General features: G+C 40.9%; 1 protein-coding gene across 1 annotated transcript; it reads right to left on the reverse strand.

Moving 5' to 3' along the window:
* Positions 1 to 259: 259 nt before the first annotated feature.
* Positions 260 to 8,578, reverse strand: tent2 (terminal nucleotidyltransferase 2). Its single transcript, XM_076270213.1, has 15 exons — positions 8,503 to 8,578; positions 7,569 to 7,736; positions 6,923 to 7,033; positions 6,491 to 6,755; positions 6,264 to 6,378; positions 6,036 to 6,127; positions 5,848 to 5,908; positions 5,606 to 5,672; positions 3,900 to 3,976; positions 3,565 to 3,693; positions 2,783 to 2,826; positions 2,535 to 2,671; positions 1,507 to 1,595; positions 1,211 to 1,290; positions 260 to 1,027 (listed from the first exon to the last, which is right to left on the reverse strand). The coding sequence occupies exons 2-15, from the start codon at positions 7,697 to 7,699 to the stop codon at positions 953 to 955; spliced, it is 1,473 nt and encodes a 490-aa protein (XP_076126328.1). The 5' UTR covers positions 7,700 to 7,736; positions 8,503 to 8,578; the 3' UTR covers positions 260 to 952.
* Between the last annotated feature and the right edge of the window lie 9,684 nt (positions 8,579 to 18,262).

Here is an 18,262-nt window from a genome sequence, read left to right on the forward strand (position 1 = left end):
AGTTATTTATCATTGGATTTTTGAAAAACGTGATCTAGTATTTTCCCTGGCAGTGGCAGCCAGTATAAGATTACGATCTGATAAACCAGTGATCAAGTTGTTGGTCATGACATCATAAACTCAAACAAAACTTGTAGTGACAACCTGGACATGAGAGTTGGACTAGTGAGCAGCAGCCAATAAGGAGATTCTCAGCCCATCTTTCCTCCCATAGATTAGGATATCTGAATACACATTAGGAACAGATTAGGAGCACAGAAACAGCTTCATACTTTTAATTAATTAAATAAACACATAAAAGATTGTACAAAAATACAAAAAGTAACAAACATCACATACACTTCACTGGTAAAAGGAGTGAAGGGTAGCCCTCCTTATGAGAGTCATTAACACCTGGTGCATCAGAGCATCTGGAGCTGGAAGAAGGTGCAAACAACAGCAGTGGCTCCCATGCATCCCTGTCCCAAAGCAAAACACACCCATACCCCTCACGATTTATATTTACAGCAGATGTTGATTTTTTTTTTTTCACTGGGGAGAATGCAAGAAAAGACATAGGGGAAGAAAAAAAAAAGAAATAACTGCACAGCTCAGTTGAGCTTCAGAACCTCCCGTGCATTCTAGAATGCTCAGGTTGAAAACTACTTGAGGTCGAAACACTGAGGCCCAGCTTTTAAATGTGAAAGTGAAAATGTGAAAGATCTCTGCCACTTGAATACATTCATTCTAACTGCCACACTTCCACCCCCTTAACATACACGCTGTGTGCCACAATACAACCTGGCTCCACTTTCCGAGGTTGACCAAAACATCAGAACCGTTGTCAGTTGCTGATGCACAGTTGATGGCTTCAGTGCCTTCTCATCATTTCAAAAGCACACAGCGTCTTTTAGCAACCTGATTTATTTCAAGAGCAGCTTGACATGTCCAGTGGGCATGGATGGGAAGTCCATTATCTCTTCTGCTTGGATCGCTGCAGTGGCAGGACTGAGTTCAGGTCCTTCCGCAGCTGCAGCACCTGCCAGGACTACACAGATGTCACAGGCAGGGTGAAGGGAAATTCAACTCTTACACATCTAACTTACACCATTTCACTTACAATCATTTACTTAAATAGGCATCTGTTTTTTTTTCTGGTTCTCGCAAATTATTCAAATACTGACATTTTTATTTTAAAAAGTATAACTTCATCATCACATCAGTGACATACCGCATGAAACTGGGATTTGATGGCTTCAAACTTGTCCTTCTGATGAACTGCTCTGGCTGTATTTGTCCCATTAAATGGCTCTAGAAACCAAGGAGGCAACAGAACCATGTGATGAGTTGAAATGAGCAGTTAAAATGAACTGACAACCAATATAAAAACAATTGTAGCCATTAAGGCCACTAAAAACTATTTTAATTCAGTGAAGTGGGGAAGTGAGGCAACTTCATGTGTAACTTCAAGGGATGATGGGAAACCAAATTAGTGCGCTTGAAGAACTACTCTGTTTGACCACATACCCTCCACACAGATGAACTTTCTCCAATCGGTGCAGTTGGTCTTGGGGATGACTTTGGCCTGTCGCACTGAGATGACATGTTTATCCCATCTACAAACATAAATAGACATACCCACTTGAATTTTTGGTGTTTCATTGCTAATCTCCTGTCAAAACATGAAAATAGGGAGCAAATCACCACAGATGCTAATGATGGATTTCACACCAGAACTCCATCAGATGCTTTTTGCTCATAGTTGTGGTCAGGACATAAGTATAATCAATGCCTAGCCGCGCACACACACACACACACACACAGAGTTAACCACAGGCTTTACAGCATCTGCCAGAATGGCGCTGAATGTCAGAGTTACACCTTCTGGCGCCGTCACTCAAGCAGTCAAGTGAAACACGAGCCGGGTAGGATGGGACCGGTGCCAGGGACTCTGGCCCTGAAAATCCGCCCCGTTTCTCAGGGGGGATGCACCCGGGCACCTCAGCCACCCACAGGCAACCCAGACCCTTCAAACAAATACCAGCCCTCGTCTTAAGGGTTGTCAAATTACCACCTGCTTCAGCTTCTGCCGGGTGATAAGAGAGAATAACACTTGCTTCTTCAACACAGAGTACACAGCCTTTGATATTCTAATATTCCCTAATATAATTATCCTTAAAACCAACAGTTTACAGGAACGTACCACTACCGTGAGGGGTATGCGTTTATGGGCAGCTAGTTTTGGCATCATCTTCAAATTCAATGTCGCCAAGTGTACAGCCAAAAGGCATCAATTTGCATGCTCGTAAAACTAAAACTCCTTACTGCTGCGTTATGGTGGGTGTAAAGAAAGAAGGATGCAAAAATACATTTCCCATGTTCATCCTAGTATATTATTTTAGTTATACATATTTTTAATTGAAGTTTTCTGTTAATCTAGGATTAGCCTTCACCCATGTATGGGAAACATACATGTGTGGGCCCATAGAGAATAACAAAAAAACACCCAGATAGTTATAGTGTATTGAAATGTGCAATAAAATGCTGGGACTTACTTGAAAACAGTCGCATAGTACTTGAGGAAGCCCAGAAATAATTCCCCGAGTGTGGACTGGTTCTTGGAGATGAAGGGGGGAATGTTCCTTGGTTCACTCGGCACAAGATGGATATCCATTGAGGGGTCGAAGCACTCCTGTGTTCAACACACAGGCAGAAAAACACAGTGTACAAAAAAATCCTTGGAAATGATTATAAATCTGAAAGAATGTATTCCATTCCACAAGTCAACTGGGAGGTTACTCACTGGATAATCCTTCTGAAGGCAGGGAATGACAGGCTCAGGGAGAGCTGGATGTGGTGTGGGTGGAGAATAGAGTAAGAAAAAAATGGAACATAGGATTAAACAAAATCAGAACATATAAGTCTAATGTGGACCTACAGAATCAAACTCCAAGCATTAGAATGGAATAATATATTCATACAGGAAAAATACTGGAGCCACAGTCAATGTGACTCCATGGGGTTTTGTTGTTCATCTGGTGCAGCACAATATACAATACCTACACTATCTTGGGAGGCTTTGCACCTCCGTACACCTGAGAATGTGACCCACTTCAATAAGCCAGATCATCTAATGTTTGTAACTCACAATAGTACCTAGGAACACTTGGGGGCTTCTCAGTGTGTTAATAGTGAAATAAAAAATATTGGACTGAAAAATTAGCTGATGAGGTGTCAATTTAGTATGGGGCTAGTTTTGGTCATATTAGCACATTACTTTAGTAGTGATCATGGATGTGTGTGTGGGGGGGGTATATAAAGTCACACAGTAGCATGCTATGCAGTGGCATCTAATAAATGACAAGTCCCTGTCAGATGAGCAGTCAGCAGTCAACTAGAATCCGCATAATCCCAGAGAGTTTGCATACATGATAGAATGTTATGCCTATGTTCCGTGATGGGGTTGGGAAAATAAATCAACATACCCAGAGAATCTCAAGTTTCAAAGGTTGCACATATCTCTAAACTATAGCGCCCCCTACTGTAATATTTTATAAACCTCTGGTAGTCCTAACAGACACTCACTCTGGAGGTAATGCAGGACCATTAGGACCAGTGTATAGCTGCTCAGAGTTCCACGACTTGCGTCATTGATCCTGTAGTAGCTCGCCCACTTCTTGATGACAAGGACAATGGGACGAACCCTCTTCTCAACTACAAGGAAAAATTGTGAAAATCTAATCAGCTAAGTGCCCCAAGCCAAACAAACACAAAGGAAGACACAGTGAAATTAAACACAATCATGACCAGATACCTATTGGCTGATACAAATTACTTCCTGCAGTGCATTACTCTCTTATTGTGATTTAATACAGAAAAGAGGTTGAGATTAAGACTGAAGTGGGTCGGTTAGGACTTACTGTATGCATAAGTCCTCAGTAGGAAAGTATTTCTGATCCCAACAATGTTATTGACATTCAGATCAAACTCCACACCACTGTAAAGACAGAAAGCAGAGCATTAGTAGTACAGCAAGATGCCATAAACAATAAGTATCAATAATAATCCTAAGATTTCCCCCAGGATGAATAAAGTATCTATCTATCTATCTATCTATCTATCTCAGTGTTTCCCCTAGAAAATTTTCCAGCAGCGGTGCTGTTGATCGTAGGAAGCCCCCCCCCCCCCCCCCCCCCCCCCAAAAAAAGAGAAAAATTTGAAAAAATTATTCCTGAAATGGTGACTTCTGGTGGATTTTGTGAAAGAAATGGACAGATTGAGTTACAAATTATGACATAACCATCAACACAAGCATTTACAAAGCATGATTATTGCAGTACTTGAACAGGATTATTCATGTTATTCTTTCACCTTTTTCATTTACATTATTAGTAATTAGCCACTGTACAACAGTACACTGTAGGCTACTGTACAAACTATTACTATTTAGAATATACAGTGCTGTGCATAAGTTAAGACATTTATTTATATAATAACATTTGTTTATTTACGATACATGATACATTAAAAAATAATTGATGTCCTATTTTTTTTAATTAAGCCATTAAGACAAAAGGCAAAGTATTTTTTATTCCTCCCTTTAGTCAATTTCAGCATGGGTGTCTTAACTTTTGCACAGCACTGTATAAACTATATAGACTTCTCTTTCATGTCAGGTGCTGTGCAAGTTGAATTGAGTGCCTGTCACTTTAATGCCGTGACGGCTTGCTTGATTCTCAAGGTTTTAAGCTAACTTAGTAGCGTTGTTGTGCATGGTGCATATGTGGATTAAATGAATTATGTTTCCCATGTCATTTGGTAAAATAAATGCTCAAAAACTCGAAGAAAATCTATCTTGGATTATAGCAGATAAGTGTCTTGTATCATATCTATAATTTTGGTGAGCTCTACAGGAATTACAAACTATCTCAGATGTGAATGGTTGCGTATCCTATTACTCAAATTCAATTAAACCCACCAGTAGGCTAGCTAGACCTTAGTTTCACAGCCTAGGTATTAGCAACACGGCTTGAAATCATTGCCTGTATCACAAACAAAAACGAAACAATGCGTGGAATTTATCTGGGAATAGGCTACTGAAGGTAGGGGCAGCTATCTCGCTGGTGTGTTTAATTTGGTTCCTTGGTTAACATAATGTAGGCTACCTTGCACAAAAATGCGTCTGCTAATAAACTTAAACATAAACACAAACAAACGTGATCTCCTGTGGAATCCTGACTGCGCCTTCAACGTTAGCCTACTATTATTTGTTGACATGAAACCTGAACGAACGGTAGCTGTTCCTGAAGTTCACTTGCGTCTTTTTTTTTTTTTTTTTTAATTAGGCAACTTTTTTTTGCAGTGGCGCTTGATTTCCAGCAGCGGCGCTGCGCCGCTGATGAATACATTGTAGGGGAAACACTGTATCTATCAATCTATCTATCTATCTGGTCACAGAAAGCATAGCATTAGTAGTACAGCAAGATGCCATAAACAATAAGTATCAATAGTAATCCTAAGATTTCCCTCGGTATGAATAAAGTATCTATCTATTTATCTATCAATCTATCTGTCTATCTATCTGTCTATCTATCTGTACGGTCACAAAGAAAGATCTGACACCTACCTTACTTTGTCTCGAAACTTCAAGATGGGCACTTTTGCTCGGATGAGCTGAGGTCTGTCAATGTATGCTGTAAATCAGATGACATCTATTTGATAAATATCCCCATTCCCCATGACCACTCTCATAAAAAGAACTTTAGGCCGTTCAACAGTCTAATGCCTGTAGCTCCCCCTAAAGGCAATAAAGAGAGGTACACTACTATGGACTGAATCCTATTAAATCAAAACATACACAATACTTACATAGAGTGTAACAGAACTTCTGAACAAGACTAAGCACATGTACAGCATCTTTCTGGTTTACCTAAAACACAAGTCAGTAATGACATTACTATTATAATATAAATACTACCAAATAACATTATAGTATGTAAACTTTATTGTCTTTTATAGACAGCACACAGACTTCTAAAAGAAATAAAAACACTTACAGATCCCTCTTGAATGACGAGACAAAGGTCGGCATCACTACTTCTGCTCCCAAAGCCATTGAGAGAAGACCCAGCCAAATAAATCCTTGAATCTAAGTGTATAATGTAGGCAAGGGGGAGGGGAGAAAGCAGGGATAAAAAAAAAAAAGTCTATAATCTAATCCATATAAACTATTTTAGAAACACAAACCCCACACATTGCTCAAATATTGCTCGATTTCAGCTTACATGGAAAAAGCCTCTGGATATCCCTCTGTAGCTGTGCTCGACAGAGCTCTTTCCTCTCCAGGTCGTCATCTTGTTGCTCACACGACACGTATAGCTCCAGAATCTGCTGACTCAGCTGAAAACAATAGCACCACCAGATACATTCATGGTGACCTACACTGCTCCATAAGCAACAACACCAACAAGTTAGGAACTATGTAGCATAGCCCAGCAGCAAGCATGCATACCTTATCCTTGGCTGCGGACCGCAGACTTATCAGGTCACTATCCTGAGACGCCTCTCCCAAAGATGGAACCGCGGGTGTTGGGGAAGACAGAGGAGTGCTGGCCCGGCTGCGGACATCACTGGGAAAGGTGCCTGCCGCCCTCGCCGTTTCCAGACGAGTGGGTAAGGGGGATCTTGATGCTGTGGCCGCTGGTCTGATGTAGGGGCCTGGAGGGCTGTAGCACTGCCTCTTCAATTCATACTGGCTGTGGTCATCACCCCTCCTCCTGCAACATACACAACAGTCATGGCAGTGGTTTCAGGTCTAGTGGATCCAAAATATGATACCAGTGAACTAAAAGCAAAAGTAAAATACACATATATCAGTAGACTGATAGGTATGTGTGGTAGGCACTGATTTGGTGAGAAATGTACACATTCAGCCAATACCCACTTTCTGCCCTTTGCTAATGGAGATCCTTGTGGCACTGGAGGAGGTGTCCTGTGAGCAGAATTCCACTGATAGGGGGGGATGACAGGCAAACAAAAGGGGAGTCCATGGGAACTGGGGGGGGGGGGGGGGGGTCATAATTAAAAATGTCCTTAATGACCAGAAACACAAAATCTAAAATGACTGATGATTCAACTCAAGGTACAGTGTTGGAGAGTAGTTTAACTATATTTTGCAGTGGCTGGCTTGCTTATAGTTTAACTACATTCATATACATAGTGATGCAAGTAATACTTTTACTTTTTTGCCATCCTTTGTGTAGTTAACTACTGAAACTACAAACACTTTGACACCATGTTTCTCTACTGTAAGAACACAATTATACATTACATGTACAGTCAGTGCATTGAGAATTTAATCATTTTATTGGAAAGTAGATTCAACTGCTTTTTCTGGGTAGCTTATGATAATCTAAATACATCTCTCGCTTTGCTGTAATTAAACTACTTCCAGTGTGAAGTAATTTGTAGTTGGTTTTGTTAAGCGGTGCTTTAAAAGTAGCTCCCCCAACACCATAGAAGTCACAGGAAATAGTACACTATTATCAAAGGCAAAATGAACACATTACCTAAATGAATTTCCAACTTACTTTGAATTTGTCCGGTTCCTCTGAACCTCAACAAGCTGCTGCTGCGAGAAGATGGGTGGTCCTGGGAACTGATTAAGCAGTCCATTGTTTTGCCTTTGTTTATGGGGAAAGCCTGGTGATCTTGAGAACATAATCGCTTTCACTAGGGAGGGACATTGAATCTTCTGTCTGCAAAAGTACAAAAGTAAGTGTGTTCATGTCATTCCCTCCTTTGCCACAGCAAGTCATTTTCTTTTTTGCAGGCACGCTCTTAGAAGTTGGAATTCCAACTCAGAAAGTTGGATGAACATATCAGACGTCGTACGTTACTGCTGTTGTGGTTTCCCATATCAAGTGTGTTCAGTTCAAAAGCAAAACTGGAGAGACACAACATGACGCAAACAGTCTAGGCCAGTGAAAAATACATTCGTGACATACAGGCAATTTGTTGACGGAACCTTTGTTAACACATTTTCCGTATTAATAACTCCAGCTTTTATTTTTACTATAAAAATGAAGGTAACTTGACAAAATGGGACAGGGAGAAACAGCTTAACTTACAGGTAACAGATAACGTTAGCTTGCTAGCAAGCTTGGTATTCTGTTTTGCAGACGCTCGTTGCTGTTGTTGCTGGTGGTTAATCATTTTTAATAAACGACCAGCCAGGAGCTAGTTTACATGTAATATATGTCAACCGAGACTTTAACAGCGAATAGCCTAGAAGCTACATTAGACCTAGTTACTACATCCCACCAATAAATGTTTTGGTTAGAATGCTAGCAGCTACACTGAGCAGATTTGCACTAACGTTAGCTATGCTAACAGGACTAGCGTGTACATTAAAGTTACCCTGAAGATACCGGGAAAAGCTTACCAAATGGCAGTCAATAATTATGTTCACTAACCTTATTAAAACATACATACTTTATTTCTACGTATTATGGTTCAACTTACCAAGAGGGCTCTCAGATCCCTTACCAATGCTGTTCCTTCCTTGTACGCTTGTTGTTTTGCGCTAACTACATCCGGGTGACAGGTCAGTGACGTAGTGGTCATTAATACTGATCAAATACGTAAAATATACGCCCACTGAACAGACATTTCATGTTTGATAATCAAACTTAAAAATATTGTGTTGGCCTCCATAGCCCACGTTTCTTTTTAGAGGGTTTTCCCATGAAGTAGTCTATGATAGGCTTATGAATTAGACTGAGGATTTCATTGTACAAAATAGGATTCAAAAGGAGCAAAACAATGCATTTTCTTTATATCAAAAACATGTTTGGTCTTAAAAAGTCAATGATGTAGGCCTAAAGATGCACTTAGCCTAGTTCATCACTAAAGTTCACAGTGTGTGTGTGTGTGTGTGTGTGAGTGAGTGGGAGAGAGAGAGAGAGAGAGAGAGAGAGAGAGAATGGTTCCTATGACATTCTGCAGTTGGTAAATGAGACTGCCATTTATAGTTTGACTAATACACTTAACATTTAAGTAAATATATAGGGTCATCAAGCAAAGTCCTCTGCATGAAATATGCATGGCATATGGAAGCACTGAGCTGACTCATCGATGTTTGCATTTCAATGTCTTGCCCATTATGTTAAACTAGCAAACTGAATTTGCCTATTAAATGAGCTTTAGTTAGACTGTGCACTTTGTGCATCATCCAAATTAGGCCCCATAGGTCTAAAGGTGCTATTGAAAACATCCATTCATCTAGTCATCCTCAAACTTGTACCCTATTTTAGGCCTATGTAGCCTATTCACTCTAAACCAAAAAACAATGTAGGCCTAAATTCATTTGTGATTTTGATCACATTAAAAGTTTGGAATTTGGAATAAACTTAGAAAGTTTGTGGTCTACTGTCGTTCTAGACATACAGACAAGAACTTCCTTCAGATGACATCAGGTCGATCACATGGGATTTCGCAATGGGGCATGGCGTCTTCTCGGTGATCATGTTTTTAAAGCACAATAACGGAAACGAGTCACACTACTAGCCTATGATTTAAGTCAAATGACTGCCATGGAATAAATGGAGATTGAATCGTGTCGGTGGGCATAGCCTATTTGCTTCTCATGCCTTAAATTGCATTCGCTTCATCTCTAATGGCTGAAGATGTTCAAACAGAAAGATCACATTCTCATTTTATTTAGCAAAAATCCTCCCATGTGCGTAATCAAGCAGTAGGCTGGTTGTGTTTGTAATGATAAAACGTTAGAAGTGGAGACCTCTGCGAATTGTATTAACGTTCTCGACACACTGACAATTCCAGAGGAGGTGACTGTTTTGAACGGTGAACAGTTTACCAAAAGGCACTGATTTATAGCCTATTAGCCTACAGAATGTGAATCAGGAGTGGACATGCCAGGGTCATCCAAACATCTGACTACACAAGGGCAACCAAACCAACTTGAAGCACATCCATTACATCAAACAGTAAAAGCTCGGGGGTGCATATTGCGTGGACATGATATGCCGCTTGCCTCTTGCGTTGGAATCCGAGGGATGATCAGCGTTCTGCACTTGCACCGTGATACAAAGTAGATCAGAATCCTGCGCGGTACCACGGAGAACAGGGATACGTTAAATACAGCAGGCTATATTTTCTATAATCGTTGACATGATAGACTGCGAAGTCCATTGCTCACCACTGGACCATATTTTAGAAATCTCCTTCAAGGGCTACATGGATGCCGTTATTTGTTAGCGCAGAGGCAAATCACTTGACTTCAAATTTCAATATATTGAAATTCCCACTCAAAAACAATAGCCAACGGCACGACAAGCTGTTTCCAGGAATTCGCCTCTTGTTCTCAGGGTTCTTCATCAGCTCATTTCGCCAAGATAATGGGGTAAGTGCATTTGAATGTGTGTGGATGCAGGAATTCGATGAGCTATATAGGCAGGGAGACAGGATAACATAAGATTTTGGACACACATCCTTCATGATTTCACGATGTAAAAACTCACTAAAATGTTGCATTTGGATTATGGGGACACTTTCATTCACCAGTCTTGGTTTTGCTCCTTTTAAGTAGCCCAACTCGACCTGCAGTTCAGTGTTGGTCAGAACAGTCACTTGAAATTACCTGCTGTGATATTTCTGCAGGTTTACCGAAATCAACAAACATGATTATTTCAGATCATTTCCAAAGTGAAAATACCCATGGCCCATACCTAAAATACGCGCATCGTGAAGTGAAGTTGTATTGCTGAATCTCCCAACGGAGCACACTACCCAATGTGGTGGATTCCCTGAATAAATGAATGGAATGTCTGTAAGGAACTGCAAGTAGGCTTATAGGCTATCATTTTAAGATCAGCCAATTCTTTTACAACGACGAGCTATGGACGTGTTGAAATGGCAACCTTAATTGTAGACTGTTGCTTAACGTTAGGCTTGTAGTCTGACTCCTTTCTAAAAATACTACTCTTGGGTTGTAAAACGGGAACGTGTTTAGAATGCGTTAGTTCAATGTGGTGGCATGAATGGCCATGGAAAATGACTGCATTTGAAGCACTTTCCCTTTCGCACCCTTTTGCACTTGATGTCACATTCCATTTCTTCATTTCATGAGTAGGTCGGTGTTGTTCCCAATGTTCTCTGCTACATAATATGTAGCATATGCTTATATCATTGCTGGTTTCTTAAAGACGTTTGTGTATCTGTGGAAGAACAGTAGAAACTGCGAGTCAATGAGAGCTTCATGGAGGGCTTTAGGGATGTGGTAAGCCCGACGTACATAATTCCTGACATCTTCTAATGTAAGGCCCTCCCACGTAGCCTAAGTCCAGCTGCAGACTGTAATCTAATGAACCACTTACTGCTCATATTCAGCTTCTGCCAATTCAAAGGTCAAGAGAGAAATAATTGTTTACTTTGTATACTGTAGGTCCAAGTTCCCTTATTTCCAAGTTCAAGCAGTGTATTAAAGTCTGTGTATAAAATCCCAAATAAGTCACTCGCTGTAGCCTAGGCTACATCACCACTTCACACACAGACACATATGGATTACCCCAGGAATCAGAATAGTTATTAACAATAGATTGCTGTATTATTGCGGGACACCAATTTAGCTGTTAATGACATGGCTGCTAAACAGATCTTTCTGAAATGGAATGGTCTTGCTTTTGAGTAACTGATCTGAAGCATAAAATTGCAGTCAAGGGATTTGCTGACAGCTTTACTTCTTCCTCTCAATCATAATGACACATGTAAACCACTATTTCATATTGTTGTATTTCAGAGGCTTGGCCCTTTGATAGCCCTATGCAATTAATATTTGTTCTTTTTTTATTTGTAGTTTTATTTTTAACTACAGCTATATTGACTATATGTAAGGCACTGGTGTCTGTTTCTCACACACAACTGTTATCTCGTGGTTATGTGCGACTTTGTGTTGGCGAGTCGCGACTGCAGAGAACTGGTCTCTCACGGGACTTCTCAGTACTTATTCTGTGTTCAGCAGTTCCTGAAAAAAAGTGGGGTACACTAGCCCCACCCCATGCACAGATAGAAAACTCACGACAAAACTGAGGTCCAAATTCGGGTTGTTCACACAGTGGAGTGGACCAAGTTGTATTAGTGTTACATGCTGTTGGTAATTATGTTAAACAGCCCTTGTTTACTGCTTTATTCTTTATTTAGGCTTGCTATATCTTTGAATCTTCCTGTGGGTTAAGTGGTGCATTTATGAGATTCAATAAGGAAAAATGTTTGCGAAGGGGCACAGAGCATTCTTAAGAACACTCAGCATATGTATTATTATGCTATACATATTCTATATACTCAGCACATGTATTAGGTTTTTGTTATGAAGTGATTATACAGGTTGATATATTGGGGCACTTAATGGATTTTATACTGCTGTTTAAGCTTGGCTCTTGGATCCTTGGGTGTTAAGTAGTAACATCTTTATATACTGTACCAGCATCAACCGTACAGAAAATGCAATCCATTTGACTCTCTTTTAGAGGCTCTATAAGTGAAATGTTGCTAGCATATTCAACAATTCTGATGTTCAGAAGAGGGCTAAGAGGAGGTTAGAGAGAATTCCCAACAATCAGAGATAAAAACTCAACTTCAGTTTTACAGGAGTGTGTTTGGGTGAGAGTGTGTAAAGAAGAGCTTTACTTACAATGTAAATGTAATGAAGTAGAAGTTACACAAGGTAAAGGATTTTGACCTGGCTTTAAGACTTTTAAAATTGTAATTATGGTAGTACTGTGCTGTACTATATTGAAAGATTTTGGGCTGGTGTCACACAGCTTTTTTGTTCTGACCATTTATGATGATAAATCTTGTAGTATAGAATAATAATAATCTTGTAACTTCTCCCAACCCATCATGTGTGTGGTTCACACCACTGTTGAACCTTCTGGAGGTGTTGTGGGCCTAATTAAGTGAAACACAGATGTAGGAAGGGGACTGCTCGATGTTGTGTAATGTTTGATTGGTTGTTGTTTGGCCTGTGGCAGCACATGTTGTACCATGCAGGAGTACCTATCATAGGTAACGCTGTGCCCTGCGTGTGTGACAGACACAATCCAGTTTTGCATTGTGGTTGAATCTCGCATCATGCCGTTTCTGTGTATATCTGAAAGAAAATGGATGCATCTTTTTATCACATTTATACCCAAAATTGACATTTGTAATGATATTTGTAAAAATGTATATGTAATACTTTCTCTTCCCACAGACGGATGCATTAAACACTCAATCTGTATCATTTATTCAGTGTTAACACCCTCTTCATTTTTTCCATTTTAAATATTGGTGTTCATTTGGCTAAGCCCTGTGTCAGTGCAAAAGAAAGATCCCTGAAAGTGGAACCATTTCACCCCCTGATAAGCATAGCAGAACTCATCATTCCTAAGGTGTAATGGAACATGTTTCTCTGGCTATGCATTCTCTTTTATGACGTTTGGATCGAGCTTTAGCCTGAGCAAGCCAAATGCGCCCCGCCGGCTCCACGAGAGGCAGTGCCAGCACATTGTAAATGTTTGTCGAGTTGGCACTTGTACACACATAAGAAATGCAAGGAAAAGGAGAACTAAGGCTGGGAGAGGTGTTCTAATTACATCAGTGGGGACTGGAGAATTTGTGCTGTATGGTAGTTGACAGTCTAAACATGTATTAGAGATTGTGGTGTGTGAGTGTGTGTGTGTGTGTGAGAGAGAGAGAGTGTGTGTGTGTGTGTGTGTGTTTTACACTCTGTGCTGGTCCTCTGGTCATGGGGAAGGAGTTCTCTGAGCTATAGCAGGAGTGATATATCCTCAGTGGAAAACCACTAATAATGTAATGAAGCCAACTGCTCTTAGGCTAACTGAATTATTAGCTCAGGCACTCAAAAGTGCACCATAAGGCCATGATTGGTATCCATGCTAGTGCCAACAGGGCTTTAAGATGAAGGATGCTGGGCACTGAAACGCCATGCAAATATCTCCCTGGACAAAACTGTGGGGGAAATAGGGATTTATGTGATGTGATGTGATGTGTTGACTGATGCGATGCAATTGGCTGTACTACAAAGCGAGGTCACTGGCTTTTTCAGGTAACGGGTGTAACCATCTCAAAAGAACATGCTTGATTCAGTGTTTTTACAGAGATCAGTGGTTACTCCTGAAGTTACCTGGATAAGCCAGTAACCCAACTTCCTGGACAGCCCTCAGCTCTGAAGGTGTAAGGACAGGAAGAGGGACTGAATCTCTCTACAGTGTTTGATACACAACTTCCAACGTGCTCTCAATGTCCTGAGTTGTGACAGAGCAAGAATGTTTGATGCCAGATTTAATCAAAACTTGCAAGATTCCCCCACCCACTTAACTGAAGTAGCTTTATTCCATTAATGTTTTGGTGGACAACACTGCATGTTGCACACAGTCCAATATGACCACTCAGCTGATTGTCCAGCAATGATTTGTTCTTTATTTCCTCATGAGGTGTCTGTATAAAATAGATTTATAACTTGAATGGCCAATGTCCATTCTGAATGTGTTAAAACATCACATACCAAACTTATTTTCTAATTTGATTGATACGGAGCAATATTGTCGAAGGAGACTTTCTAAAGTACAATCAGATAAACATTAAAGGTTGATGATATAAAACAACACTGCTTTAACACGTTGGTTTTGTTTTCAAGATATGTTGCAACAAGAGCATCAAGCTGTTGTAGAATCCAACTAATTATGTAGCATATAGCATGGCTAGTATTTACACTTAGGGGCAGCCGTGGCCTACTGGTTAGCGCTTCGGACTTGTAACCGAAGGGTTGCCGGTTCGAACCCCGACAAGTAGGCTCGGCTGAAGTGCCCTTGAGGAAGGCACCTAACCCCTCACTGCTCCCCGAGCACCGCTGTTGTTGCAGGCAGCTCACTGCGCCGAGATTAGTGTGTGCTTCACCTCACTGTGTGTTCACTGTGTGCTGAGTGTGTCACTAATTCACAGATTGGGATAAATGCAGAGACCAAATTTCCCTCACGGGATCAAAAGAGTATATATACTTATATACTATATATACTTATACGTGTGATGTACAGTATATTCCATGCATTTGTAGGTATTTGCAGATTAAATTGAATTAAATTGTTCAATAACACTATGGTGTATATGGTGGCTAAACTATGATTTCTGTGATCACGGTAAGGTGGACTGCACCATGCAGTATTAGATTTTTTAAAAAGGCATTTAGAACATATTTGATGATGGTGGAGGTTATTGTCCAATGTTTATAACAACATCAGTTGTATTAAATGGTTCTTAGAGTGTAGCCTGCATATTGTGAATGTGGATAATACAATGTGATTTTTGAATGTTAAAAGTGCCATTGGTGAATTAACAATTTTAAAAGGTGGATAAACTCTAATAAGAGGTGGATAAACTCTATTTCTGAAATTTCAGAGGTGGATAAACTGTGTTTACTTGCGTTTAGCCTCCACTACATCCCTGGCTATTATGCCAGGGCATCACATCAAGTTTAAAATGGCTGTGGTTGCTCTCTTGCAAATATCTCTGGCAAATGCTTCTGACTCAGCTTGCATATCCACAGCCACCCTGTCTTACTCTAATGGTCTCCTCCATGGACACATACTTATACAACAATCCTATATCCACCATATGAGAGTGCTATGTGAATGCACTTTGGCCAAACAAGTTCTGCTGGCTGAATGTTGAACATTTCCACAGCAGGAAATTCTAAAGCCAAGCTGATGCTGATGCTGATGCTGTCATTGAGATTGGCCTGTCTTTCTTCCACTGCTTTTCACACAGCTCTCAGCTCTCACACAATCTGCCCTGTTTTAGCTCAAGAGAGAAAAGGTGAGAGAGAGAGAGAGATAACTATACCATCCTATAATTACCTCACTATGCCATCTTAACATTCTAGCACATGCTCCTCTTTCTCTCCTGCTCACCTCTAATGCTAACGTCCCTGCAGGATGTCACCTCTACGCAATCTTAAACACAGTGGAGGGCTTCATTTAGAAGGATCTTGCAGAGACTTACAGGCATTCGCTGAGGTGGATTTAGCAGCACTTCCAGTTATACGTCTTGCCTCTTTCGCTTTTTTTGTCAGACACATGTACTAGACGTTCTTTCTGGAGGAGAGAATTCAGTTGAACAAATCTAAATGGAAAAGATGGCATAGTGATGGCCTGAGTCTATTTATTATGTGCTTAACAGACCTCTCTAATGGCGTTATTTTGTTCATAGTGAAAGGATGCTAAAATATTTAAGCGGCAGATTTGTGGGACTGTCTGTGAGATAACAGCCAGAGGGAAAAGTACTGTATGACAGATCTTTCATTGTGCCAGCATTCACTTAATATTCTGTAGTTAAAATGATTAAGACAGATATGTTCTGACTATCATGGTGAGTGAATGATTAGTAACTGAGTTAAACGAAGGACAGGTGATTTATGAAGAACACAATGCTGTTTTAGCAGACTTCATCCAAACTCACTCTTGTGCAGTGTGGTGATTTAGTGATTGCAGGCCTTCTTGTGTGCGCTGTGTGAGATAGCCTTTTTGGAACAATGTACAGCCTCACTAAACAGTTATATAATCCCCAAACACAATGCTGTTCGAATCACATACTATTACCAGACTTATGAATTGGGTTAATAGTTTCTATTTGCCCTATGTGGAGACTTACAAATGCAGTCATTACTGGGTATAATAGAATACCATTGTTTGTATATCCCCATGCAATTATTTATGACTATTTCTGGGCAAAAATCGCAATATCAGTAAATGAAAATACAGTCTTAGGCTTTAGGCTGAAATACTAATGCAATTATGTACCATAATTGGATGTAAATGTCAAAACATTTTGTTTCACTGGTAATAGACTGGGATCTTTTTTCACCAAAAATACTGGCTTGACTAAACTCAGACGGTTAGGATGTACAGTGGTGAACTCTCATTCCTTTCTCCTTTGGAGAGAGCTCCTTATAGCATGAACGATCTCCCTTCATGTGCCATTACATACTAGGATCAATCTTTATGATAATCTCATTTCATCACACAAAAAGAAGCCCTCTGTCAGAAACAGCAGCCTCTTGTTCTGTGTAATCTTTCTCTCTCTCTCTCTCTCTCTCTCTCTCTCTCTTTCTCTCTCCTTCTGTCTCTTTTTGCCTTTTCCCCCACAACCGCTCCCCCCACCCCCCATATGGTGATTGCTGTTGAATTTTAATGTTAATTATGCAGTGCGCCTTTGATGTTTCTCTAAGATTTTCAGCCCCTCGGTGCAGCGTAAGCACTTCCCTGTCTGCTGTGTGCCTCCCTCCACTCTCTCCCTCTCTCCTTCCCTCCGTCATCCTCCTCCTCCCTCTCCTCCTCCCTCTCTCTTCTCTTTCACTCTCTACCTCCTCCCCCTTTTTTCTCTCACTCACTCTCTGGATCCCAGTGCATCAGGCGGATGGAGGCTGATTGGGAGCATGCTTATGGAATTGAATATGGTGATTTGCCCAGGTATGGGAATTGCACACAGCAAGTCTGCTCTTTTTTCCCCACGATTGCTGCTCCTGCTCCTGGAGGAGGCAGAAGCAGTGGCAGCCTCCTCCCTGCCCGCCTGCCTGACTGCCTGCCTGTCTTGACACAACATGGGGTGCAGTGCAGCTCCAACTGTATGGAGAGAGAAGAGTGTGTGTGTGTGTGTGTGTGTGTGTGTGTGTTATTTTTTGGCTTTTGGAGTCTAGTCTGGTTCTGGGGGAATGCATGGACTCGGCACAGATGATCTGATACCCCCCTCCCCTTACAACCCCCCTTCCGTGCTTGTGTGGGAGCCAAAGCTGCACACCCCCTCACTGTTTGTTCTCAAGGGAGCAGCGTCTGCAAATAATTGTGCTTTCATGATGCTGCATTCCCTGCCTATTAAGCCCCCACCTATTAAACTTCTCAGGTGGTGGCCAGGCAGGCGAGCAAGCAACCCCCATGGGCATATTTATGAAAGTGCATGGGATGTGTGTGCGTGTGTGTGTGTGTGTGGGGGGGGGGGTGCACTGCTCACCTCTGCTCTCTGCAGAAGACATACTGCACACATGTTATGCATAGAGAAAGGGAGAAAAATTGAGCTCTATTTTTGGAGTGGTCTGTTGGTTAGTTCAGATGAAAAATCATCCAAATCGCTAGAAGGGAATCTGATGGAAAATAATTATATTGCCTCTGGGTTTTTTTTTTAATTGAGCTGTCATCCCTTTTGGGGTAAATTA

The sequence above is a fragment of the Alosa pseudoharengus genome, unplaced genomic scaffold (assembly GCF_046254945.1).
Source record: "Alosa pseudoharengus isolate Yale_2024_CS ecotype anadromous, Long Island Sound unplaced genomic scaffold, YU_APseudo_1.1 YU_APseudo_1.1_scf_6, whole genome shotgun sequence".
NCBI lineage: Eukaryota > Metazoa > Chordata > Actinopteri > Clupeiformes > Clupeidae > Alosa > Alosa pseudoharengus.